Source organism: Sylvia atricapilla, chromosome 14, assembly GCF_009819655.1.
Source record: "Sylvia atricapilla isolate bSylAtr1 chromosome 14, bSylAtr1.pri, whole genome shotgun sequence".
Taxonomy (NCBI): domain Eukaryota; kingdom Metazoa; phylum Chordata; class Aves; order Passeriformes; family Sylviidae; genus Sylvia; species Sylvia atricapilla.
In genome coordinates, this window is record NC_089153.1 from 19018966 (window position 1) to 19044438 (window position 25473).

The 25473-nt window shown below is 40.3% G+C and overlaps 1 protein-coding gene across 4 annotated transcripts; it reads left to right on the forward strand.

Annotated features, from left to right (window-relative positions):
- Window positions 1–956: 956 nt before the first annotated feature.
- REEP2 (receptor accessory protein 2) lies at window positions 957–13974 on the forward strand. Of its 4 annotated transcripts, none has more exons than XM_066329471.1 (9): window positions 957–1041; window positions 1399–1471; window positions 5417–5493; window positions 6668–6733; window positions 6941–7061; window positions 7627–7740; window positions 8102–8249; window positions 8553–8710; window positions 10626–13974. In XM_066329471.1, exons 1-9 carry the CDS (start codon window positions 1010–1012, stop codon window positions 10698–10700), a joined length of 864 nt encoding a protein of 287 aa, XP_066185568.1. In that variant the 5' UTR covers window positions 957–1009; the 3' UTR covers window positions 10701–13974. The 4 variants fall into 4 exon arrangements, with proteins under 4 accessions (XP_066185568.1, XP_066185569.1, XP_066185572.1 ...); XM_066329472.1 differs by having other exon boundaries at window positions 8553–8695; XM_066329475.1 differs by lacking the exon at window positions 6668–6733.
- The last annotated feature ends 11499 nt before the right edge of the window (window positions 13975–25473 follow it).

Genomic DNA, 25473 nt, shown 5'->3' on the forward strand with positions numbered 1-25473 from the left:
TGTTTGTGGTTTTTTTTTTTTGTTAGCTGAATAACGATAGTAGATTTCTAGCGATTTTTTTCCCCATTAAAAAACAGCTTATGTAATGGTTATCTCAGTGTGATTCAGGGATTTGTATAGGGGCCTAATCAATCCTTGCCTGTGATACATATACAGACTCCCAGAGACCCATTAATGAACTCTGGCGTTGACTGAGGAGGAAGACTCTCTTAACAGTATTCCTTGGTGAGCTGTTAAAGCACAACAGTTTCCAGTACTCCGCTATGTTTAAGCATACATATTTCCCACCCTGCACTAAGTATGTTCCCAAACACACATACACTGTTCAGCCTTGTTTGTGTCATTAACAAAGTAATTCTTGAGCTCTCTGCTTTCGAGGAAGAGTATCTGGCAACACTGAAATTACCTGGAAACTACAAGTAACAGCCTTTATTCTTCCGGCTTGATAGCGCAAACGGCAGTATCGCTACTCGAGTTTTGTTTTGCATCCGGTTTTGGGTGAAACTCAGAGCCGTGGATCTCTGAAACGCTTTTACACTTAACTACCCTGTTTGCAGCATGTAATAGCTGTCTTGATTTCCCTGGAGGAGGCAACTGGAGGAAAGATGGCTTCCTCTGTGGTCTCTATTACTCTGTCTCCCTAAGTGCCCGTGATCTCAATCGAACGCTCTCCTGTAATTTTCCTCACTTTGCGCATGTTGATTTACTGCCGTCGTTCCAGCAACGGCACTCGTCTACCCCGCTGCTGCCGTTCCGCTGGTGGGGCTCCGTTCCCGGGTACACGCCGCACCTCCAGACCTGCTGCCAGCGGGACTTTCCCCCGGAGGGCCGCGCGAACCGCCGGGCTTCCGCAGCGGGGCGGGATGCTCGGGGCTCTGCGGCCTCTCCCTCGGCCGCGTCGGCTCCTCCTATGCGAGCACAAGGGGCGGAGCTGCGCTTGCTGCAGGAACCTGCCCTTTAAGAGGCGCCTCCCGCCGCTGCTCAGCTCTGAGCCGCGCCCGGTGCCGCCATGGTCTCCTGGATAATCTCTCGCCTCGTGGTGTGAGTGCGTGCGGCCGGGGCGCGGCGAGCTGCGGGCCGCTGCGCGGGGCCCATCCCCGGTGGTCCCATCTCCGGTGGTCCCTCGGGGGCCGCGACCCAGAGCGGGGCTCTGGCGGTGGCGTCGGTGCTGCCCCGAGGGGCCCCGCGCCCCGGGAAGCGGCGGCTGTGGGGCGGGCGCCCTTGCGGGCGGCTGCGGCCGCAGACGGGTGGGTCCGCGCGGGCTGCTGCGGCCCACGGGCGGTGCCGCGGTGAGGGCGGCTGAGCCCCGCCCGGACACCGGCATCACGCCGCATCGGCATCCCGGGGGGAGCGTCCGCGGGCCGCCGCGAGGCGTTGAGGGGTTTGTTCTTCTCGTAGGCTGATCTTCGGCACCCTCTACCCCGCGTACTCCTCCTACAAGGCCGTGAAGACGAAAAACGTAAAGGAATATGTGAGTACGGGCTCGCCGTGCCGGCGCAGTGCCCGCCTCGTCCTTTGCGGCCGCCTCCTAAGCCCCTGGCCTGTCTCCGGCTCCGCAGGGGCTCGGATCAGCCAGGCCGCCCCAGCAGCAGCTCCAGTCGTCTCTGGAAAAGCTGCCGAGGATGGGTGCTTACTGAAATGGGAGGTTTCAAACCTTAAACGTGGGCTATTTTTTTCTCAGAAGATGCTGAGTTAGGAAGGGAAAGCAGGGGAAACAGTGCAGTCTGGAAGCATGTGCAAGTCCAGGACAAGTTCTTTCTTGTAACTTTTCCTTGCTTTGTATCCTTTACTGCTTTTTCAGTACTACTTTTGTTTTCTTCCAAAGTGCTGAACAATCCTGCTTGATTTGTGGCTTCCTATCAGCTTTGCTTGTAATCAGTGTTTTATGTTGGTCAAAACTTCATTTTCTTTCCCTTGTGGAACCATTCCCTCTCTCTGTAAACACCGTTGCTACAATTACCATATTTAAAACACTAGATGGGTTTTTTGTGATGTGGTGTGTCACCTCTACAGAAGGGATGTTCTAAGCGGATCAGTTGAGACAAGACCTATGATGTGGAAAAGTATGGCATTAATTTTGGGGTTTTGTTCAGTGATTCGGTGGTGTAGGTTTCCTGAAGTAGATAGTCTGGATTGCTACAGCAGAAAATATAGTCTTGTTTTTAGTTTCAGTGAAAATACTGGAGTGGTTCAAGAAAATGTGTTTGAACTGCTAAAACTTACATATTAATTATTTCTTCTTGAGAGGACTGCATCAGAAATAAGCAGTTAGATGTTGGACTGCCATTTGTCTAATTCACTTAAGTTTGGAGCGCTTCTTCCTTCTCAACACAAGTGGAAAGATGGGGGGGAAAAACAGAGCAGAGGAGGCAATATCTGTTCAAACAGTTCTTCATATGAAAACTTGAATGCTGTACTGCCCATTTTCAGATCCAGCTGTTATATGTACTACTGCTTGTTCATAGTGCTTAAGAACCAACAGTGGTTAGGGTTTGGTGGTGGAGAAAGGTCTTACAATTGTATCTGTGCTGAAGTGGTGTATTGAAGCTTGAGCTGACACAGACCAAGTTACCAGGAACAGTCCATCACTGACATCAGAGTATGGTGCAAATTTACTCTTCTCTACCACCATGATAAAAATTCTGGATAAATCCTTGAGCGGTTGTGGCAAACTGCTTCTAATAGCTCAGATTGTCCTAAAAGCAGTTTCTTTTCATTTTACATGTCGTCTTCAGCGTTGGTCAAGTCTACATTCCAACTATGCTTTTGCATTTGCTGGGTTCATTTAAGTGCTTTGTGCAAGTTAGGGAGACTATATATGTGCCATTACCTGAAGCTGATGAGCATCAGGCTAAGCAGCAAAAACCTAACTGCTTTTAGTGGATTGAAAAAAAAAAATGCAGCCTCATTTATCTCTCAGTTTTGGAAGGTGTTTCTGATACGTCATAAGAGAAAAAAAAAAAAAAAAGGCTTCTTCCCATCTGCTCTCTGCTCTTTTAGTTTCCGGTCATCTGCAGGGACTTCTAGAAGTTGGATCCTTTTCGTTTGTTTAGGAGCTATACTTCTTTTTTTCTTTGGCTTTAGAGCAGAGGGTAAAGGGTGACAGAAGGAGACCGAGGCAAGAGACCTGTGTCCAGTATCAAAGATGTGAACATGAAATTTATTTACACAGTAACAAAACCATGTCTTCTGTTCTCAGTTCATACGCCTGAGCATTCTGCTAGCAGAGCAAAAAATGGGCACTAAACTTACAGTCAGGCTGCCTACAGTAACCCTTTTTGAGTGACATCTGCTAATATATGTAAATGCAATAGTTTTCACTAAGAAAAAGCAGACACTGTAAGTTCATTGCTTTGTATTTAGTTCCATTTAGAGACAAAATGTCAGCCAGAGATCAATCAGGATCCTTTTTTGAATTCTTTACTTGACTCCTACCTGATTTCTTGGATAGAAAAGTACCTTCTGCACAATTTGTCATCTTACTATTCGCAACCTTTTCCAGATGTTTCATGAAGATGAGCAGCACAGATCTCAACACTGATTCCTGTGGGATTCCACTGGTAACTTTCCTCATTGTGAAAAGTGGCCATTTATTTTATCCTTTGTTTCCTTTTTTTAACCAACTGTTAATCCTCAATAGTCCCTTCATTTTTACCCTTGATGATTTTGTTTCTTTAAGTGTTTGTATAGACCTGTTAGAAACTATTTAGGAGCTTCATATGCCCTTGCGCTGTAAGGAAAACACTATAGCTAGCACAGCCTTATGAAAACCTAAGAGTTTTGCTGCGCTTGGGGGTTTGGTTTTTTTTTCTGAAAAAACCCCATAATCTTCATTTTGTTACATATATGTAGGTATTTGTTAGTTGCTTTTGTTACTGTTATTGCCCTCATTTTGCCTAATGCTGAAGTAAGATTTACCAGTGTATAGTTTTTCTGAGATCTCTCACCCCTTTAGATCCATTTTTGCAGACTTAGATTTATCATCATTCACACTGTTCTTCATACAAGATTCATGTTTGCTGCACCAAGGACTTAATAATTTGTTTCAAAAAGTTGCTTTAGATCAGCTGAATGACACCTGGTCTTGTCCAGACTGATGATACAAGGGTAAAAAAAGGCAGGAGAGAGCCATACAATGCAAGTTTTGCTATTTTCTGTTCTGAAAAAGAAAGTTTACAATAAAGTGGAACTAATTTGGATTACTAACCAGTATCTTCTAAAGCGTTCACTGTGTTAGAGCAGCTGGAGGCAGATTAATTTTCTTTTATGAGAAACTTGTGGAGGGTCCTTCAAGAACAAATCACCAAATTTTCTACCACATGCAAGTTTGAGGAAATACCTGCTTTTATAATATTTGTTGTAACAAGAACTGTCAACATGTCATTATTGTATGAACATAATTGTTCATGTAATTTTAATATATAGATTAACGTGTGGATTTAATATGTGGCATTTCCCTGATTCAGTTTAGTTCTTTTCTCCCATTCTTGATGATACTAAGAGTGTTAAACTGCTTTTAATTAAGGGATCCTCTTCATTTCTCTGCGACTTATGCTCCTTTTTAATTCTCAACAGGATAGAAAACTAGCGATTTCCCTTGTAGTTCAGCTGATGATGCTCTCGAGGAGTAGTGTGCTTGTAGCTGAGAAACCAGTTACTGAAACAGTGGAGTGTGCATCTGTGTTTGTTTAGGGGGGAATTATTTTGTGCTTTGAAAGAAATACTGCCCAAGATAAGGGAGTGAGATAGATGAAAGGCCTCCAAATGTGCCATGATGGTACATACGTATACTCTAAACCTTAAACAAGAAGATTAGGTTGATGTGGCGCGTTCTTTGCTTTTTTTTTACCTCTCTCAGCGAGCCTTTATTTGAAAAGAAAAATTAATTGCTTGTGTAATTTCTGGGACTAATGATTAAGGCAAAGAATGCTTATCAGTGAGTTAGAGCAAAATAATGTTTCTTGGTTTGTTGTTTTTTCTTTTTTCCTAAGGAAAAGCTTTACATCAGGAAAATACAGGGCTGCAGCTGAAACTTAAACTTTTACATATGTGCATGTATATATATATTTTAAAGTATTCATGATATGTGGACGAGTATAACTTCTTGAAGTAAACTGATAAATCCTTTTGGATAGTCCATTTGGGACCTTAACACTGTTGCACCATAATGTTGCTCCAGGGCATGCATTCATCAATGTATCTGTATGCGTTTATCTTTTTCGAGAACAGTAAAATCCTACGTGTTTTCTCAGACTAAAATGTACCATTTAGTATGTGTCCCTCTCCATTACAGATTAAACATGCCTTCTTTTTGAATCTGTCTTAATGTGTGGAGATGAGTTATTTATACTGAGGAGATATTTCACTTTTTTTCTGGGTTCTCATGTATGTCCATTGAGTGATTGCTCTTTTGCAGGTGAAGTGGATGATGTACTGGATTGTGTTTGCCTTTTTCACCACTGCAGAAACCCTCACAGACATTGTTCTTTCTTGGTGAGTTCCTTGGTGACGCATTGCACGTTTTGGTGTTTTGTTATTGCTGTGTCCTTCTTTTGGATTTTTGCCTTTTTTTTTAAGCAGAGAGGAGAAGTGTTAAGATGCTGAGAATAAACTGTGTCTCTTTTAGAAGTTTTCAATCTCTGTGAAGCGTCAGCAGGTTTCTAGATACTGTGGGTAGTAGCTGCCATCTTAGCTGTTTTGACTCCTTTGCTTGTAAAGTTAGGGTAAATGCAGAGTATCTGTAAAAGGATCTTCATTCGTTCATAACGTTTAATATTTTTGAGAAGCTGTTAATGTGAACTGGTACAGTTTGAAAAATTATAGGCTAAAAGACACCTTAAAGAAATGGTAGAAGGAAGGGACCTACTTTGCTTTGACAGTCTTTCTGGGAGAGCAGATCACATGCGTGTCTGTGGTGTTAGTGGTTTGCTTGATGAACTTCCAATAGGGGAGGGTGGGAAGACTGAATAGAAGGAAGCAGATTCTTACTCCTTTCAGTGCTCTGTGTCATGCTTGGCAATATGGAGCCCTCCAAAACTGAAAATTCACTGTTACAGGCCTTCAGCTGAACCTTTGAAACAGGGTGTCTTCAGTTGTCTCATTGCTTTAGTGTTTGAGCTTTGCATACGTCTGTGAAACAATGTTGGTAAAGAGTTTCATCTTCTAAACAATCATGAAGTACTATACATGCCCTGAGCACAAAAGTGCTCAGCAGCTTTGTTTCTACCTGCATAAGACCTGAAAAGCAGACAAGATCAAAAAAGTACAAGAACTTTAGCTTATTCTCATAAAGGACTTCTGAAAACAGAAGTTTCTTCCTATTAATTGAGTCAGTAGAGACTTTGGATTCACTTGTTTCAATCTCTGCTGTTGTATCTTCCCAGACTTTATTTGGTAAAGGGTTAGAGATGACAGGCTTGGGTTCTGCCTGCCTGCTCTTTTTCATTTACACTGGCCCTGCTTTTGTGTCTTATCTGAGGAGTACCTTTAGAAGTTTCAGAAACAGCCATCAACTTTAGCAGGAGCATGACATTATTAAGATACATGGTTGAAAATTTTGGAAATTGAGAAGGGAAACTAATGTAATATTAACATCTACTAGATGCTCTCTGAAGAAACTTCAGAATGATGAGAGTAGCTATCAGATTATAATTTGGTGTGTTTGCAGGGCTGAGAGATGCCCTGTTTATGGAGTTTTCATGGCTATGGATGAAGTAAATGATACTCGAAGAAGGTATGTCCTAGGATTCTAAAAAGGGTTCTACTTTTCGGACCTGAATAATTGATTCTTTTGTTTCTGAGTCTTTACCTTGCCTACACTCTTTCTGCCTGTGCTGCTCTCTGCTAGTTACCTCCATCTGTCTCTGTGTTGATCTTGATTCCAGTTCTCCATCTTTCTCTCTCTTCTTCTTTTTTTTTTTTTCATTGCTCTTTCTCTCAGGTTTCCCTTTTATTTCGAGCTGAAAATCGCATTTGTGATTTGGCTGCTCTCCCCTTACACCAAGGGCTCCAGTGTCCTCTACAGGAAGTTTGTGCACCCAACGCTCTCCAATAAGGAGAAGGTACTTGCCTGTTGTCAGAAGATACTGACCTGACTGGGAACTGACTGACTTCTAATTCAGTTATGCCACAATAAAAACTGAAATCAGTGAATCTTGCTTGTGCTGACCTTAGTGAATGCAGAATGATTCTGTGTCTGACAATGATGTCATACTGCAGCTTACTGAAGATTGCAGTGTAGCCAGTAGTTTGCCTAATGCTTAGAAAGCTTGTTTGGCTAACCCAGTGTCGTGAGCCCTTACAGTCACCGTCAGTAGTTAAGTCTTTTGAATCATGATAGGAGTGGCATATTCTGTAGCCAGTCTGTTTTTTCACATTGTTGGTATAAGCAACTGCTTTGTTTCGGTTGTTATAATATGAAAATAGCATGCTGTAATTTAAAGTTGCATTTACATGCTTTCTGTAATTAGTAGAGAAGCTCGAGTTATATGACCAATGATACCTGATGCTAGTAGCCAGAAAAAAGAGTGTCCAGATGAGCTTTGTGTTTTTAAGGGTGATGATGGGGAAACTTTGATCATGTTTATAACGAGGAGCTGAATGCCATGTTCCATGTTGCATTCCTAGGAAATTGATGAATACATTACTCAGGCTTGTGACAAGAGCTACGAAACCATGATGCGAGTTGGCAAGAGAGGGTTAAACCTTGCTGCCAATGCAGCAGTTACTGCAGCTGCAAAGGTAATGCAATGCCTTTGGTAACATTCAGGAATTCTCCAGCAGTTTATCTTTGTGTACCAGCAGTTTCTGGGTGTGTTAGAGATACTAGTATTTGTTTGGCCCTAATCTCCTTTTCCTTCTTTTCAGTTTGTCCTGCAGTTAATCCCATACTTTGACTTAGAAAAAGTAGATGGAGAGTGGAGTGGATTTTACTTTAACCTCTTAGTTGTTCTTGGGAGCATACATTTTCCCTTCTCTGTTTTTTTTTTTTTCAGGGTACTCTAATGGGGAATAGGGCACCTTTGCTCCTCTTCTGAATGAATGATCCCATGTGAGATTATCTTGGTGAGGTGCCTTTCACCTTAATTTTATGTCCTCTTAGGGCCAGGGAGTTTTGTCTGAGAAGCTTCGAAGTTTCAGCATGCAGGATCTCACTCTGATCCGAGATGAAGATACTGTGCATATGCGAAGCCGTGATCCACAGCTGCGCCCCTCTGGTGCGAGTCTTCTGGAAACTATTGAAGACTCAGGTACAGAGCACCTGCTGGGCCCATTGTATGAGACCTCAGATAGTGAGCCAGGAGAGCTTCCCTGAGCCTTGGGTCTCAGAAAGAAGTACAAGATTGTCGATTATCTGGGAGAAGTTGAATTGTCTTCCCTAGAGCCTTCTCATTTAATATGTATTTCTGTACTTACGCCATTATCATTATTCAGGATGGTTGACATCTCTGTCATGTATTCCATGAGGATGGGGCATTTTAAGCCTCATGAGATTCTTTAAAAGTTTGTTAAAAGTTTTTAAATTTGTTAAAACTTTTGCTCTTGTTCCTTAGCTTCCTGTTACTCCTCAGGAGAGGAGAGCAGTGTGGCACATCGATCTAATGGAACCCCGCCAGATACTAGAACAGATCCATCAGATGAAGATGCAGGAGACAAACTTCCTAAACGTACCCAGAGCCTCAAAACTCCTAAAAAGGTGATGAAAGCTGAGGTGAGTTGGTGTATAGATAATTTCCAGCACTGACATTGGTATGTGAGTTTGGTTGGAAGGCTCTACCTTTATAGTCTCAGCATTTAGAAGCTGTACATTTAAATTTTGTTGGACTGTCTTTGCTAGTTAAGTCCTGTATCAGAGGACTTGCTGTCTACTTGCTATACTTGTCTTTAGCTTTTGCATTTTTATCATGCCAGTAAGCTTTTGTCATAAGCCAGAACCCAGCTGTTCTTTCATTCGGGTTTTGTGTTGAAGGGTGGAGCTATAGATTTTTAATGTGTTTTGTTGACAGTATCCTCTCTGCTGTCTGCTACAGTCTGAATATATAACAGAGACATTTATCCCTGGGAGAGTCACTTCTCTTCATCTAAATGCAGCAGTTGTCTACCCTCTTAGGTCTGCCTTGATTTTTAACATAAGTTATGGGGAATTACACCACTCCCTGCCTTCCCCATTCCCGGAGTTTTTTCTTGAAGTTTGAGTAACTAGTGATTCTTCAGTTGTCTTCCTATATTCATGTGGTGATCCAAGGTGTTTACGGCCATCCAAATGGGATATGAGATGCCTGGTTTCTTCTTATTAAAATAAACCATACACAAAAGTAGGTGCAGTTGTGTCCAAGAATCATTTAAGCTTACCAATCTTGTTTTCAGGTGTGTTTTGTAGAAAATGTGTTTTGGGATGATGCTTCCCAGGTCTTGACTCCTACTTGAATGTTTCTTATGGCTTGATTTGTACATAATAAAATGCTTCTCCCTTTTTACAAAGTTGGGGCCCTATTTGCTTGATTCGACTTGGACTTCTAATGTTACTAATTTTATCTAAGATAAAAAATGCTATATAACTGACTCACATGGTCAAGCTATTCTGGCTATATATTAAATAGTTTGAAGGAAGGTACTTGCTTAGAGCATGATTTTAGGTTGTACTGTTAATCTGATTTTACAGTGTACGGGAAAACTTGGCATGTGCTCAAGTCGTCCTTGTAATAGAATCACAGAATAGTTGAGGTTGGAGGGGATCTCTGAATTCATCTGGTTCAAATCCACTGCTCTTGTAGAGCCAGTTCACTGGACCAGGTCCAAGGTGGCTTTTGATTTTCTCCAAGGATGAACATCTGTGTCCAAAGATGTGTTTTAATTTAACTTTGATCTTTCTATGTCTTTTTTCTGAGTTGACTCCTCTTCTTTCTTGTCTACTGCATTAGACAGGAGCAGGGAAACAAGAGGCTCAAAATTTGAGTCCGAGTTTCCTGGTGAGGACTTTTCAAAGTGAAATAGTGAAAATTCAGAAAGAACTCTTCTATGCTGTTTATTGTGATACAAAAATACCGATGAAGCCCTTTGCAGCGTTTTGGGTTTTATGCTCAGACTGTTGGATCTTTGGGTCAGATGTAGGACTTGTAGGGGGTCTTTGACTGGGATCTCTGAGATGCTAACCAAGGCTGAATGCATCGTAGATGAGTAAATGTGCTCTTCTTGCTAATATGTAGCATGAAAGATAAAGCAGTAAAGTGTGCAAATTAGTTCCGGATGCTTCTACAGCTTTCGGAGAATTGCACTGGTGATTAACTGGAAGTTAAGAAGCAGAAGAGTTAGAGCAGTGAAATGTTATGTGATTGTTAGCAGTTAGAAATATCTGTGTTTAACCTTTTGTTTGGACAGCTGGCTTTGACTTCACTACTGTACGTAGCCTGTTATGGAATGTCTTCTCCTGGTTGCTATTGATGGACTTGTTGAGTGATTTGTTTAATGAAAAAAAAGGAACTGTTAAATAGCCTTTTGAGACAGCAGATGACATGAATAGGGTCATGTTGTAGTTGTTTTGTCCTATTTTCACTCCGCATTCCTGCGTCTTTCTGTTTAGATGTTAAAACAAACCAGCCTAAGATGCCTCTCTTCTTTCTCCTCAGCTTCCAGTGAGAAGTGTAAAAGCCCGCCCTAAGAAGAAAGCTGCCACCTCTCTTGCTTCTGGCGAGTCATCCTAAGGCGACCTCCTCCCCAGCATCTGTCTCTGTCCTGGGATTTGCCTTTCGCTTTTATGGGGAAACTCTCCAAAGGAAGGGAGCTGAGATTCTTGTACATAACAGATACTGCTTTACAGAGCTTATTCCAAGGCAAGGGGGAGGCTGGGAATCAGAAAGCAGAGCAGAGGATACAAATCCTCAGGAATTTTCTCCTTTTCATCTCTCTGTTGGAGGGAATGCTGATATGTCTGTACATAGCCAGTTGCTTTGGAATTCCCACTCTGTAACTCTAGTTGAGAATCTTTGCTGGAAAAACTTACTAGGGTTAGAGACATCCATTGCACAGAAGCTGGGAAAATACTAGACACTGGAATTCCACTGGGTGGGTGGATCTCTAAAATGTCTTATCTTGCTCTGGGTATTCTGCAGCTGTGTTGTTAAGAAGTGCCCACCATGAGTCGTATTCCTTAAGAATGGACCATAGCTGATATGTCCATAGCCTTTGAGAAAGTGACTGAAGTGACGTATGCTGAGTGCTTTTGAACTTAAAGGACTGGCTCATGAGAGGCATATGCTAGATTCCCATTACTCATGCTGGAAGGTGAAGGATTTGGTTTTGTTTTATTTTTTCTGGAAGATGAAGGGAGATAACTGGAAAAACTAATAAAGGAAATGTGCTATTACATGCACATTATATGATGGAGTAGGTAAGAGTTACTGTTGAGAAGGAAAGCTTGGCACCTCTAAAGTTTTGGCTTTTTTGAAGCTGCTTGAATTTTATTTCAGGTCCTAATGCTCACTTTGATTCATATGAGAGCATCAGAATGAGGCTAGTCCCATGCAGTTCCATGGCGAGCATACTCGCTTTGCCATTTAATGATTGAACTCATGTCATTGTGTTGCTTGTTACTTCACACAAATTCTTTTATTCTGTCAGATGACTGGGGAAAATCTGTCTCAAAATAGTCTGCGGGCATACTTGAGAATTTCAGAAGCCCTCACCTCTCAGCTTTAGCAGAGTCAATCCTCAGGACATGATAACTGAAACAGTTGATGTATTAACAGTTAAGTTCTGCCAACCTCAGGATTACATTAATGGGGGATAAAAAGCGGGGACTAGGGTGCAGTTCTGTGATTGATCAGTCCTCTTGCTTTATCCTGCTGCAGCCCTTGCACAGATTTTCTATCTGACGTGTGCCGCGCTTATCAGTGTCCTGAGACTCAAGCAACACTTAACACTTGGGACAGAAAACTACAAGGAATGTAGAATATGTATTGTGAGAGTGAAATCGCAGTGCTGCAGCGAAAATTTGCATCATGCCAAGCCATGGTAATCTCTTGAACGTTGTTAAGGGGAGATCCCCTGTACACATGGCAGCTGGGTCAATGAAAATGTATGAGATTCATGGGCAACGGTTCTTGTTATCAAGATCTATAATGAAGGTGCACCATTATAGACATGTTTGTCTGAATGAATACTTGATGGTCTTAATTTTCACTGAAATTAATTATCAAAGGAACCTCACTCCTACATGCAGGTTGGTGTTTGTGTCCCATACTTATGAGTGTTTGTGTCCCATACTTTTGCTATCACATTTGTGAAATTACAGTGAATTCTTCACAGAGCCCTTTATTTTTCTGTTGACAAATTCTGCAACTAATGCTCCACAAATATTTCTGTCCTAGAGAATAGCCTTTCAAAAGTTTATAAAGTTGAAGATGAAGACTGAATTTTTTTCCTGTTTCCCATTGTCTTGGTGGCAAATTGTTTGCTGTTGAACGGTCCAGTTATTTCAGGAAGCCAGTTAAGTTGGGTTTACTGTTTTTCGTAGCTTTAAAAATTTTAAATCTTTACAGTCCATGTTAGAAACTTGCATCTTATCAGAAATATTTGTCCTAAATTATCCACAAGGTCTTATCCAGCCAGTAGAAAATTCTTGATTTGGTTCTGAGTTTCACAAAAAAATTCCAATTATTTTGTTCTTCTTTAGTTTATTAGCAAGCTTCATATTCATGTCTTACTAGCACATGGAAGTGCATGTCCTGAAGGAGGAATACTTTCTGTTTCCAAAGGAAATTCATCTCTCCGGACAACAGATAAAAATCTTTCATGGTTATGTGGAAGATCCAGGTGTGAGGAATTGCTGTGCTGGACTTTACTGTACTGAGCAAGAGAGAACCATCGTTCTCTATATACCAAGTATGTCTACGACTGACTTTCTTGACTTTTTCAAAATTAAAATTTTGGATAGCAAATTATTCATGTAAATCATTGTGAGAGACTTGATTTGGAAGCCAAGTCTCCCCTTGTGCTGATCTTCTTGCCCTTTCCTTGTGCATGCACCACTGTGATAGTCTACTATTACTAGGTTTCCACAGAGTGACTTTCTAGAATCTGTTTATTTGTAGTGGCTGTTCTGCTTTTAAGCTTGGGAAGAATTTCTGAAGATTCAGTTTTGGTATTTTGATTTATCTTTGTCTTCCTGAGCTAGGTCCTGTGCTAAGTAGCTTTTACTTAGCATTGATGCTTGATGTCATTAGCTTGTGGGTAAATATGGTTCAGTTTTACTCTGACTTTCATTTATACAGAGGGAATTGGCTTTTGGTTGCAACAGTGAGTCTAGAGTAGAGTCAGGGACATGAAGCTGATGATGTCAAGCAGCAGAACTTACCCCAGAGCAAGATCAATGTCTTAGTATGGATACTGTTTTCTTCTGGTAAAAATGTGACTGCTAGATTGTGCTTTGCTTGATCAAAGCTGCTGCAGATCTACCACCACCCACGTGACCTTTTAGTGACTTTCTAGATATTGTTCTGCATTGGATGGCACTGTCTTGCATAGAAATTCTCTGGTTAATGAGAACGCTGAATGTGCTGTTTCGATAAAATGCTTTTATCAGCTGCTCTTCGGTGTTTTCAGCAGGAAGTGCTGGAATGTAGTTTCTCTTCAGTATCCTCTGTGGGCTTCATTGTGCAATTAAGCGAATGGTTAAATCTTAACCTGGCAGTAGAACCTGTTGTGTTTTATAAATGTTTAGATCTTTTTCCTAGTATGCCTGGCCACAGAGCAAAGTGCAGTAAGAGAAATGATACTTGATGGTGAGGGCTAAAGAGGGTGGCATGTGTGTGTCAAACTTAAGTGTGCCTAAAAGTTATCCTAAAATACCTGTACCATGAGATACAAAGTTCAAGCCGTGACTGCCTTTTTAAAAGAAATGTTTTACTTCCATGCTTTGTAGTGGTATGAGTCAATGTTCTGCTGTTAGAAAAGAAAACAGTGAAGTGTGGTTTCCTGTCTGAGAACCTTAATGATTTGTTGCATAAAAGGGAAAAATGTTTTCTTGTTTAGCAGTAATCCTCTGTGGTGGGTAAGAAAATGAAAATATAGGGGAGACAGTTGTCAGGTTTTAAACCTTTACACTTTAGGTAAACATCTTTATTACTTACTTTTTAAAATTAAGTTTGTGATTCTCCAGCTTTACATTTCTGGGACTGATTTCCTTTAGGCTAGAGTAATTTGCTTGGTAGGTAGAGCATATATATAGGGAGAGGTGCTGGCGTTCTTAAAATTGCGGAGCTTATTCTGGGGGAAGTTTCAACTTCTCTCATTTTAGTGAACAGATTTCCATTCATTGTGCTTTTTCAGTGCTGGGCTTTCTTTTATACATCCCTCTTGGGAGTGCAACTCCCTCACAATACACTTCTTGGGAAGCAAGATTTCTAGGGAACCACAACTTTCCAGAAGTGGTTATTTATTCTGTGCCATCTTAACCAGGAGGAAATTTAGTGCCTTAGGAGAAAAGGAAGATATCTGTGGAGAACTCTGCTGGTTCTCTGATCTACACATAGCATTGTATTGAGGAGGCTCACAAGTTAAGTGTGAAATGTCATTGTATGCTTGAGAGCAGATGTTGAATTGAGCTAATTTTTCTTTTCTGTCTTCCAAAGCTGCATATAGTGCTGGAAAGTGTGGATTGTTCCGTGAGAGAGAAATCTAGGGAATAAAGTTGTATTCTTATGGGGACACTGTATTGTCACATTACTGCTTGCTGGGGACATGCTGAATGACATCTCTATGTAACTAGTCTGTACTACAGCTTTTCTTGCTCTCGCCACTAGGAATTTGTAGTGCGCTGTCTGGCTGAAGCATCTTGTGGTGCTGCTTTGTGAGTTGTCTTGCAAAGTCAGACGTGAAAAACCAGGAAAGTATTCCAAAGTTACATGAGCTTGTAGAACTATAGAGGTGTCAGAGCTGGAAAGGCCTCTGGGAGTCATCTGGTTCAACCTTGCAACTCAGTCTGGGCCACCCACTGCCAGTTCCTGTGTGCTATTTCTGGTCTGGAATCTACTGAGTTTGATGTCTAAGAGCTGATAATATGTGCAGAAATGCATATGCTGCATGGGAATGTGCTTTTGTCTTACTGAGGAGAAATGTTTCCTGATCACTTTTCATCTGGAATTTGGCTCTGTTGTAAGACACTGTTAACATAACTTGTCCTTATGTTCCATATAGGTATTGTTAAAAGCCTAGAGGCCTCAAAAAAGATCCTAAGAGATACGTAGAGTAAGATGTGAAAACAGCTGGGTTTAACAGTAAATGGAGACAATAACTGCATAGCAGCTAAGAACATTTGAGATAGATTAGTGTAGGTAGACTTAGAGTAGAAAAATGAGCTGTGTGTAGTACGGAGTTGTCCAGTAAATAGTGCTAACTTTCTGAGCCTCAAGCAACACTTAAACTGTACAGTCTACAGACAAGAGCTTGATTTATTTTTTGAGCTTGATTTCTCTCTTAGAGTCAGTCTCTGTCTGTCTCCCTCTCTCCCTTGCCACTTTTCTTCCCCTCCAGCCCCCCAACTTCTAAACTGGGTTGGAGCTGCATACATTGAGATTCTTCAAACTTTCATCACTTCCAGATAATACAGTTTGACTTTTACCTCAGCAGACAACTAAACTGCAGGGAGGACAAGATGAATATCAAGTATCTCTCATCACTTTGTAGGTGTTTTATGCTGGAGAAGCACTAGCAGAAGCTTCAGAGGATTTGTTTACCCAGGAAATTCTACCCTCTGTCCCCTGCCAAAGCCTGCATGTTTGGGTGAACCAAATGCTGAACTTAGCTATGCTCATATACACGGTTATTTGTAGAATCCCAAAATTCAGTGTCAGAATTTCCAGTACTCTGTTTTGGATGATAACAGGAATTAAAATAATATGAAGTGAAAAGAAACAGTGGCAAATTGGTGGGAATTCTTTCTGCAACTTTGCAGGTAAATTTGGGTCATTGCTATTTATACGCCTATAATCTTTGCCTAAGGCCCCTTGCAAACTATCTGTTACTTTTTTGCTCTCTTTCTGAGCTCCTGTTCTTCTGTGAATTAGTAGTGGTTTTTATGTTTACTCATATTAAGCAAGGGCTGGCTTCCATTTTACTGACTAGGGAGACTTGAAATATACTGTATTAGGGCAGTAATTTAGCCTTTTTTGTTATTTAAGTCTATGACTTAGATTAATACATGTAACTTGTATGACACAGCCTAAGGCTGGATTCCCAGGTGGAATGTGAGCATCTATTGCAAAGAGCATAGTGTGACGTACTTCTCTTTCTTGCAGTGGATTCTGGCTGAATGTGCTTAGTGCAGACCTTTTGGACAAGAGCATTCTGTCAGGATTTAAGCAGATAGTATTAGAAGTAGCATTTATGGGAATACTGCAGAAATCAGTCAACACTAAAGGAGCAAAAGCTCCTGTAATATATAACTGTCTGATACTGCGTAAAACACTAGAGCATTTTTGGTACTGACTTAGAAAGGTAGGGATTCAGTCATGGTCTTTGTAGCAGATTTGGGAGGAAAGTCAGTCTGAATGGCAAGCATACAAAATTTTACATACCAGGGAACTAAGTTTTTATCACAGTGCTTAGTAACTTTCCAAAAAGAAAGAAATCAAAAAAATTTTGGTGACTATTAAATGGAGAGGAATTTTCCTGATCATTCAACCTAGTATTGAATATAAGCTTTCTGTATTCCTGCCGCTGCCTTATTTGGGAAAGCACTGAGTTAATGGACTCCTTATTTCTGGCTGCTCTGTTTGACATAAAATTTGTGAAATAAACTAAGTAGAGATGCTTGGGTTTTGACTCAGCATTTTAATGTCAAAAGTCCCGTTAGTACAGTGCTGATCTAAATGCAGTACTGCACAAGGAGGGTTGTGCATTACTTTTTGTCCACCAGAGGGTATAAGCATAACACAGAATCACTGAACATGAGAGAACAGAGACATGTCTCATAACAGGTCAGTTATGGTAGTTGAACAGCAATATTTCCTAGGTATGAGTGAACATCCTTCTTGAGGGGGAGAAGGAGAACAAACTAGGGCTCTGATTGAGAAGTATGAAATAATACTTCTGTTAACCTCTGACTGAAAAGGCCATTTAAAACTTCTGGGGCGTTCTAATTGAGCTGCTATCCAGTGAGGCTTGCTGAGATAATAGTGTTACAGAATAACTGTCTTCACTTTGGTTGTTGTTGTTGCACATTCAAACCATTTTCTAGCTGCAGGATGCAGCTCTGAAAATAGCAATGTTTGTGATTTTCACCCCACCCCCCCCTGCCCTGGCTTCACAATTAACCAATTGCTGTGTGTTGCTTTACTTCATACTCTGAATTTTAATAGTATTTCTGGTAAGGATGAGTATTTTCTTATTTTCTTCAGTTGGATCTATTTTCTGTGAAAGGAGAAGCAATTTTAATCTAAAAATACAGATGTATCTAATGTTACTATGGTAATTTGTGACCATGGAAACAGAGAGTTAGCATTCTGAAGAACAGAGAGACAAATTTGGTTGTTTTTTTTTTTTTTGGTTGTTTGGATTTTGTGGGTTTTTTGTTTGGTTTTTTTTTTTTTTTTTCCCAACTCAGCGACCTAATTAGTGGTGCATGCATTTCACAACAAGAACCTGAGTTTTGTAGTTGTTAACCATACAAGATCATATGGGTCCAAGGGATTTTGATATTCTTCCATATAAAAGCTGAGGAAGTGCAGGCTGAATGAGAAGACAGTGCAGTGGAGAAAAAAACTGGCTTAATGGCCAGTCCCAAGGGGGCAGATGAGTGCCAGAAAGTCTAATCAGAGGACAGCAGCTGGCAGCATACCTCAAGGTTACGCCTGTTCTCTTCATTAGTGATGGGAAAGAGTGTGCCCTCAGCAAATGCCCTGGCAATGCAAAACTGAGAGGAGTGGCTGATATGCCTGAAGGTTATGCAGGAGGCAGCAAGAGGAACATAGGTTATTTTACCTTCACTCTCAAAATACATGGAAATCTAAGTAGGAACTATGTAACAGTATGAGATTCTTTCCAATGCTGAGAAAATCTTTTAGTTACACAGCATAGATGGAGACTTGCAAGGCTGAAGGAGGATCCAGGGACATACTGGGAGGTTTCTGTAGGAAAGAGAATAGAATCTAGAGTACTCCTGGAGATTCTTCAATGTCAGACTTAAGGGGAGAAAACAAGAAGAATAAAATATATTCAATATGTTTCTATTTTTCCATCATATGATCAGGTTGGGTAAACCAACACGGTGCTTTTGGGCAGGTGCTGAATTTCAAGTACAAGCTGTGGATTGCTGGACAAGCCCATCCCAAGAGCCTGAACTGCATTCTGTAAAACAGAAACATTTAAATAATGATTTAAAGGGTTACAAGAAAATAACATCTTATTGAGGAGGTAGGAATGGGCTTTTGTGGCTAAGCCTGTGTATTTAGTGTATTTATCTCTGCCACTATAGAGCTAAGATTAAAGACTCTGTCCTGTCAACAGTCAACGTCGTTTATAGGATGTGTGCAGATATAAGTTCAGCCATAGCCAAGATTTTTCCCAAGCTTTTCCTTTTTCCTGGCTCTGTGTGGGGAATCTAGCACTGAATGGAAATTATAATATTGCTGCTATCACTTGCTTATTTGGGGCAATGAATATACTGAAGTAATAGAATTAAACAGCATGTATAGCATAATTTTGTGAAAGCCAGCTGTTGTGACGGTTGTGTATTTACCACAAGAATACGGTAACTGATGCATGGAAGCCCTTGTTAGTGCGGGGAAGGCTATTGCCTCCAAAAAGGGAAAGCAGAGAAAAGGCCACCCAAACTGAATTTGTATAGCTAGTGCAGGTCTCCTGTCTCTCGTACTGCTCAATCTTTTTCATGACCAAGGGTACTTATGAATTAAACAGACATTGGAAAATGTCTTGTCTGACACTGTCACCTTTTTACACCATGTGCATGAAGCACAGTGGTTTAAATGACTGGGTTATGGAGTTTTCCCTGGGAAGGGCAATTGTTTGAATTCTGTCACTAGTTTTTTGTAGTCATTAAGTTTGGATCACTTGCTGCAGTATGATGACTTATACGTACAAACCTCAGTGTTGTGTTGTGCTTCTTTAATGTCTAGGCTCTTCTTAGGTATCTTTTAACATTCACTTTTTGAAGAACCTATTTTAAGGGCCCGTCGCTTATCTTCCATTTCTATCCGGCGTTTAATACAAAAGATTCTGTCAATGCAGATGTGCTCTCATTCCACAGGATGGCAACTAGTCCTTATCCTCTTCTCAATTATTTTGACATTTCCACTACGAGTAGCTTTCCTGGCTAAGTTCCCTTCTGAGGCCTCAGAGTCATAAGCATGGAAAGACAGCCTTCTGCTGGGGTTAAAGAGTATTTGTAAAAGCTCATTATACTGTGTCTATTCAGGCTGTATCAACTTGCTGAAGATTGTTGATGAGACCAAAAAGGCATCATCTAAGGACTAAATTTTGAACACTACTTGTTGCTACTGTCTCGTGTGGGTCTCTGGTAAGTGGTGCTCCCAAGCACAACTGATCACAAGTCTGTGATGGCACCTCTAAGGAAAAAGTTGCTGTGATAAGGCTTAATTATTGATGTAGGTGGGGGAGAAAGGCTCTGGAGGTTATTTATTCACTTTTATTTCCAGTTTATTTTGACAGATAAATGTCTCTGATAATTTGAATTTAAATCTACATGTGTCATTAGAACAGGCTTATAGATTTATGAGTTGAAGGAATGTTCTTTGCTAGTGAGTTTTTGTTCTTTGCCAGTGAGTCTACACACCTTTCTCCACCTCATGCCCCAGTTTCTTGCTACTGATGCTTGTGGATATTATTTTAAAAAATGCTGTTTTGTTATCTTCTTGAATTGTGCTCCTAAATCATTTTAGTTCATCTTCATGTCTTACGTGTTTAGTCTCTTGCCTTTTCCCCTCTTTATTGTTGACTGAATAAAGGTATGAAAATTAATACAGTCCTGCTATTTCTGCTTTGTAAAATAAGGCAAATTTTGGGAATCTGGTTTATCCTGGCATTGTTGCCTCACTTAAATGTTGTGTCTGCTTCCAGCTGTTAACTGAGGACTTGGATTCCTATCACAAGTGTATTTGTTAGGTGGCCTTTGTGTTCCTGGAGAATAAAATATTGTTGCTGTTAAGCATCTAGGAGACCTACCTGAATTCTAATTGCAAGTAACTTTTGAGGAGGACAGAGGTTGGAAAGCATTCATTTGTGCAAAGTTAGACAATGGTGAATATGTTTTTCTGGGTCCTTGTACAGAAGCACAGGTGTTTAGTCAGTACTACATAGCTACTATACTTAGGCATGGAACATTAGCGTGGTCAGGAAATATTAACTGTCTTGCAGAGAGGGTATCAAGAACTCCACTTACTGGAAAACCTGTGGTACAGACAACAGGCAGAGGGTGTGTGAAGTTACAAGTTAAAAATGGGCTGTGAGAAGAATTTTCAGTACCTATCAGTAGCAGTTGGTCTTCCACAGACCCAGCTAGAGGGTAAAGTGGGTAGTTGGGAGCTAGCAGTTGTAGTGGCTGGGATAAGAGAGGAAGTCAGCTAGCAGGGTTCTAGTGGCATCTTCATACTCGGCATTTTGAACAATATAAGTCTGAAGCTGATGAACTGTGGTCTCTAGCTGGAACTTCGTAACAGCAGTAATGGACTGAGTCTGTTTTGGATTGAGTTGAAATCCTTTTTGGCTTTGAAATTCAGCCTAGCTTTGTTTTTTGTTTTCCCTCCAAAGTAGACTCTTGTGTAGGTGGAACCTTTCTCTTTTTACCCCTTTGCTGTCAGTTTTTCCTGCCAATGCAATGAATCAAAGAATCATAGATTGGGTTGAGTTGGAAGGACCCTTTAAGATCATCTAGTTCAACCTCTACTGACAGACTTCCACCTTTGTGGATGTCCTCGTGAAGAAAGCAGTTTTTCTTCTGTTTCAGCCAGCTGTGATTAGCCATTCCTAAACACAGCAGTTGAAAGCTGAAATGTTTATGTAGTAAATAGAAAGTGTCTAACTATTTGTGAACGTATGCAAAAATTATATGGTTATTTTCCCTTTGTATATGTCTCTGACATTTCATATCCCCACTTGCTCCTACAGCAGTTGACCTGTGCAGAATGATTACAGGAGCAGTTAATGAGCCGCACTGGGTTTGGAATTTGAGTTTGCCTGTTTATGAGAATCATTGGCAACTCTCGAGGCTGAGCCTCTTCTCCGGGCTAGGAGGCTCCAGTGGAAATTACCACTAAATTTGTGAGTTGTTAGTCCTAAACAGTTTTTTTTCATCTTCCGTGAAACTCTGACAAGCAAGGAACACTTCTTGTCCAGTTGACCTTACAGAAATCTTAACTTCATAGTCTTTTAGCTTGAGAATTACTAGGCACCTTAAAATCTTAGCATAGTTTCTTTTTCTAACTGCAGAAAAAAAGAATTAAACATGGGACATATATTTCACACTGCTTTTGAAAAGGCAGAATCTGCTTTCTAATGAGTTACCTAATCCACCGTGCAGTGAAATTTCCATCCTTCACCTTGTAATTGGACACAAACCCATTATTTTTAGTTTAGCTTGACAGATTGGTAAAATGAAGCCATTTGAGAAGGGGGGAAGGCTGAACTTTTGTAGAAATTCCAAACAGTTCTGCACTGAATCATCAGTCCCAAGAGCACAGACATTCCATAGAAATGTCAGACAGTCCTTCTGGCATATTAATGAGGAAGCAGCAATGAATTTTCAGTCATGCTGATTTTCAAGTTCTTGCTTAGCTTCCAATAAAAATTCTTATCATTTGATAATGGAACAGTTTAAGCAAATCCGAAATCAAGATAAGGATACAACCCAGATTTGGACTATTTCAGTCATGAAGTAGGAGGAGAACCTTGCCTCTAGTGATGTGTTCATGTTTTATTACAATCACACTTCTTTCCTCAGCTTTTACAATCAAGACGAAGAAAACCTGTAAGTCTACCACTATTCTAACTGCTATGAGACTTTTCCTATTGGAAAACTGTGAATTTTAGCTTACTATATACTTAAGCATAGTTTTATCTTTCAATACTCTGGAAGTAAATTTTGCATTCAATTTTCTTTGAAGCAAGACTTGTGCTTTATTTTGTAATTTTTGTCACAGATCAACCTTGAGAAATAAAAAGTAAAAAATATATGTTCAGGAGGAATAACTTACTGAAGAGGAAGGGCAGGAGATTAGGTAGTTAATATGTCTGTGACTTTTTTGTCACAGGATTTAATGTTTATTGAATGCAATGCAAAAAAACCACCTCCCATTCATGTGCTTCTGAAATTGAATATCTGAAAATAAAAAGAAGTGCATATGGGAACATTAACAGAGTGAGAGTGAGTTCAGAGTAGGCACATTGTATTTCCCCTAATTTAAGAAGTACAAGAGGAGGTGTTGTTAAATTCTTGTATTCTATAAAAATTAATTCCTTGGGCTTCCTTAGTCTGGGAATAACAAAAAGTGAATTGACTTGTTTTCATTGCAGGAGCCAAAGGTTTGTCTCCAATACACGAGTCTGTAGCACTGTAATTGCTAGCTTGTGGGATTTGTTGTTGTGACATGTCTAAAATTAATGGGTTTATTAGACTTCAAGTATTTGATTTGTTTTATAGGCATACATGGTAACGAAATACATATAGTAAATGATAAAGCAAAAAACATCCAAGCAAACAACTACTGCTCTTCCCTCCCTTCTCTACTCACCTGCAAAACGCAAAAATTCTAGAAGCACATTACTTGGTCGGAGCCACAGACCAGGTCCAGTGTGCATGTAGTACTCTATGGATGCATTGCTGCATATTTGTACTCTACATTAACGCAGCATTTCACAGATTTGTTCTTGTGATTAACCACAGATAGTGTCCTCAGTCTTGGTGGTGAGTAACAATACAACACAACCCAACCTGTAATTTGTAAGTTTCAGCTAGAAGGGGAAATGATTTCTTTTAAGAACACTGGTGTCCTTGTACTTAAGTAATCTTCTGGTCAATGGGTATTTTCTTCATCTTCCTAACTATTGATCTAACATGTCTTAAGTTACCACCAAGTCTGTTAAAAAAGGTTACTTCACTTTTCCCCTGCCTGCATTTACCATTCAGAGAAAACAGTGGTGTTTAGCTATGTCCTCAAATCCAAAACTATTCTATAACAAGTATATGCAGTTTTTGCAGCACCTGAAATTAACAGTTTGAGACCAGTTGCTTATAAAATGTCAGTGTTTGAGATGTAACAGAACAACAGAACGTAACTTCTTTGATCTAATCCAAAGACTTTATGCTCAGTCTGTGATAATGTCATCGCCATCTTTCCTGTGATAACTTTCCTTCAGTGGTCCGCATTTGTGGGAGGTTCTATGTCTCAATAATGGAAACGAAAGATGGAGGACAGTTGTGTGAAGGATACCAGTTAACATAAGAAATTGGCCTTTCCTCCCTCACATATAAAATATAGTAAACTTGAAACTTCTTTCCTGGGTACAGGACACAAAACATCAGTTTAGGCACATCCCTGGCATTTAATGAGATCTGGTTCCTCAGATACTAGTGAGATCCTTTGCTGATGTCGTGATGTAGTTGTCATGGTTACAAAAGGACCAGGTGCTGAATACAAAGTATCAGAATGATTTTCTCCATTTTCATCTATGTCCAAACAAAAGATTGCAGAGCAGGTAAGATGATACCAGGAAAAAATAAAGGGAATGGTGGCAGCAACTAGTGAATTCAACAGGAAATCAGAGGAAAGTAAGTTCAAAGGTAGATAATGAGAGGTTTGATCCAGAAACAGACCTTGAAGGAACTTGACATGCTTATGTTTGTAATTAATGAAAAGCCTTCAAAGAGAAGTCAGGAGACATATTCCCTGGCAAAAGTCCCTTTTGGCTTATTCTCTTGGAAGCATTGCACATTAGATCTTAAGAACACAGTGTGGAAGACGAAGTTACGTTCTGATACTGGAGCATGGACAGTGAATTTTCCCCCCCCAAGATAATACAGCTAGTGGCATAGGTGAAAAATAGAAGTAACTATATGATGTTGGACATGAGATCTGCATAGAGCATTCCTGACTTTGTGCCCTCTATTGTTGTTGATGTTTTGGGCAAGATCCTTTGAAAGATGTAGATCTCTAAGATGTAGCCTCTATGTTCTCTGCCCCGGTTATGAGGCAGTAAAGATTTAGATGCCCTTTTTTTTTTTTTTTTTTTTTTTAGTTGGTGAAGGCTAATTGAACCTTTGTTCTGATGAAAAGAGTACTGAGATAATAGAATGAGCCTCATAGTGGGATGCGAGTTTAGTATCACAGTGGTTCCCTGAGCAGGTGGGTTGGGATTCTTCAATTAATTCTGCAGCAAGATGGGAAATCAAGTTTCCATGGATACTGAGCCACCAGCAAGCACTGACACTCAGCAATTGCAAGCTTAGTTTCCCTAAAGCTTGCTTCCTAAGGAGGATTTGCCCGCCTGTTCCCCCCCTGCTCTGTATTTTCAAATAAAAAAATTTGAAGACAGATGGACATTTCAGGAATAGTTAGAGACACAAAATACTGATCCCCTTATCTAGATAATTGTGTACAAGAAATGCAACAGACTTGTATAAGTTAAATCTACAATTAGGAATAAAACAAAAAATATTAAGAATATTCTCCTCCTAGGGGAGGAGAAAGGCCGTAGTCTGTTGAGCTTTTGACAGTCACTGAGGATGACGGAAGGCCTCTGTAGGGACAGATTTATAACCAAGAACACCAGAGCGGAGTACCTTTTCTGGTGCAGGGCTGTAGGTGGTTTCAACATACGTGCTCACCCAGGAGATTTCAGCAATGTGTATATTAGCACTCATGAAAGAAAACTGGAAGAAGAAAGTGTCCAATTAAAAATACAATATAGAACGCCAAATTTCAGAGTTCTTGTAAGCTTACTGCCAAGACATAGTGATAGGTGGTGTACTCACATTTAAAACATGTAAGATAAGTGAGAGGAAGAAAGATATTTGGCAATTAAGTGCATTCTGAAATCTCTTTTCATTCAAAGTAATAACTAGCGCTGTATTTTTATCTGCCATAGGATACAAATATGAGGAAATTTGCCACCTTATTTACACCATGTAGTAGTCCACAGAGTCCACAGAATGAACACTGATGACATCACAGGAAGGCACTGTAACTAGGAATGTCTTCAATACCTTATCTCATACTCTAGAAATCCCTAAAACATATTCTTACTGACTGTAATTTTAACTCTCATTAACCTCTTAGGCTGACTTATTTAATATGGTATTTTATAGATCCTGGCCAGCTACATCAGCAAACACAGCAAAACAAAAGCCATTTTTCATGTTACTTTCTATCCAGCACTGCAGTGAGAGTGGGAAAAAAACCTCATGGGGTTTAAAAACTGGAAGACAAACTTTCAAAACAGTAAACT

Excerpts from the sequence above, each read along its gene's own strand:
- REEP2 (XM_066329471.1), top strand. The coding sequence starts at position 1,010 with ATGGTCTCCTGGATAATCTCTCGCCTCGTGGT. Across the intron at positions 6,734-6,940 it reads GTAAATGATACTCGAAGAAG|GTTTCCCTTTTATTTCGAGC; the intron begins GTATGTCCTAGG and ends TCTTTCTCTCAG. Across the intron at positions 8,250-8,552 it reads GGAAACTATTGAAGACTCAG|CTTCCTGTTACTCCTCAGGA; the intron begins GTACAGAGCACC and ends CTTGTTCCTTAG.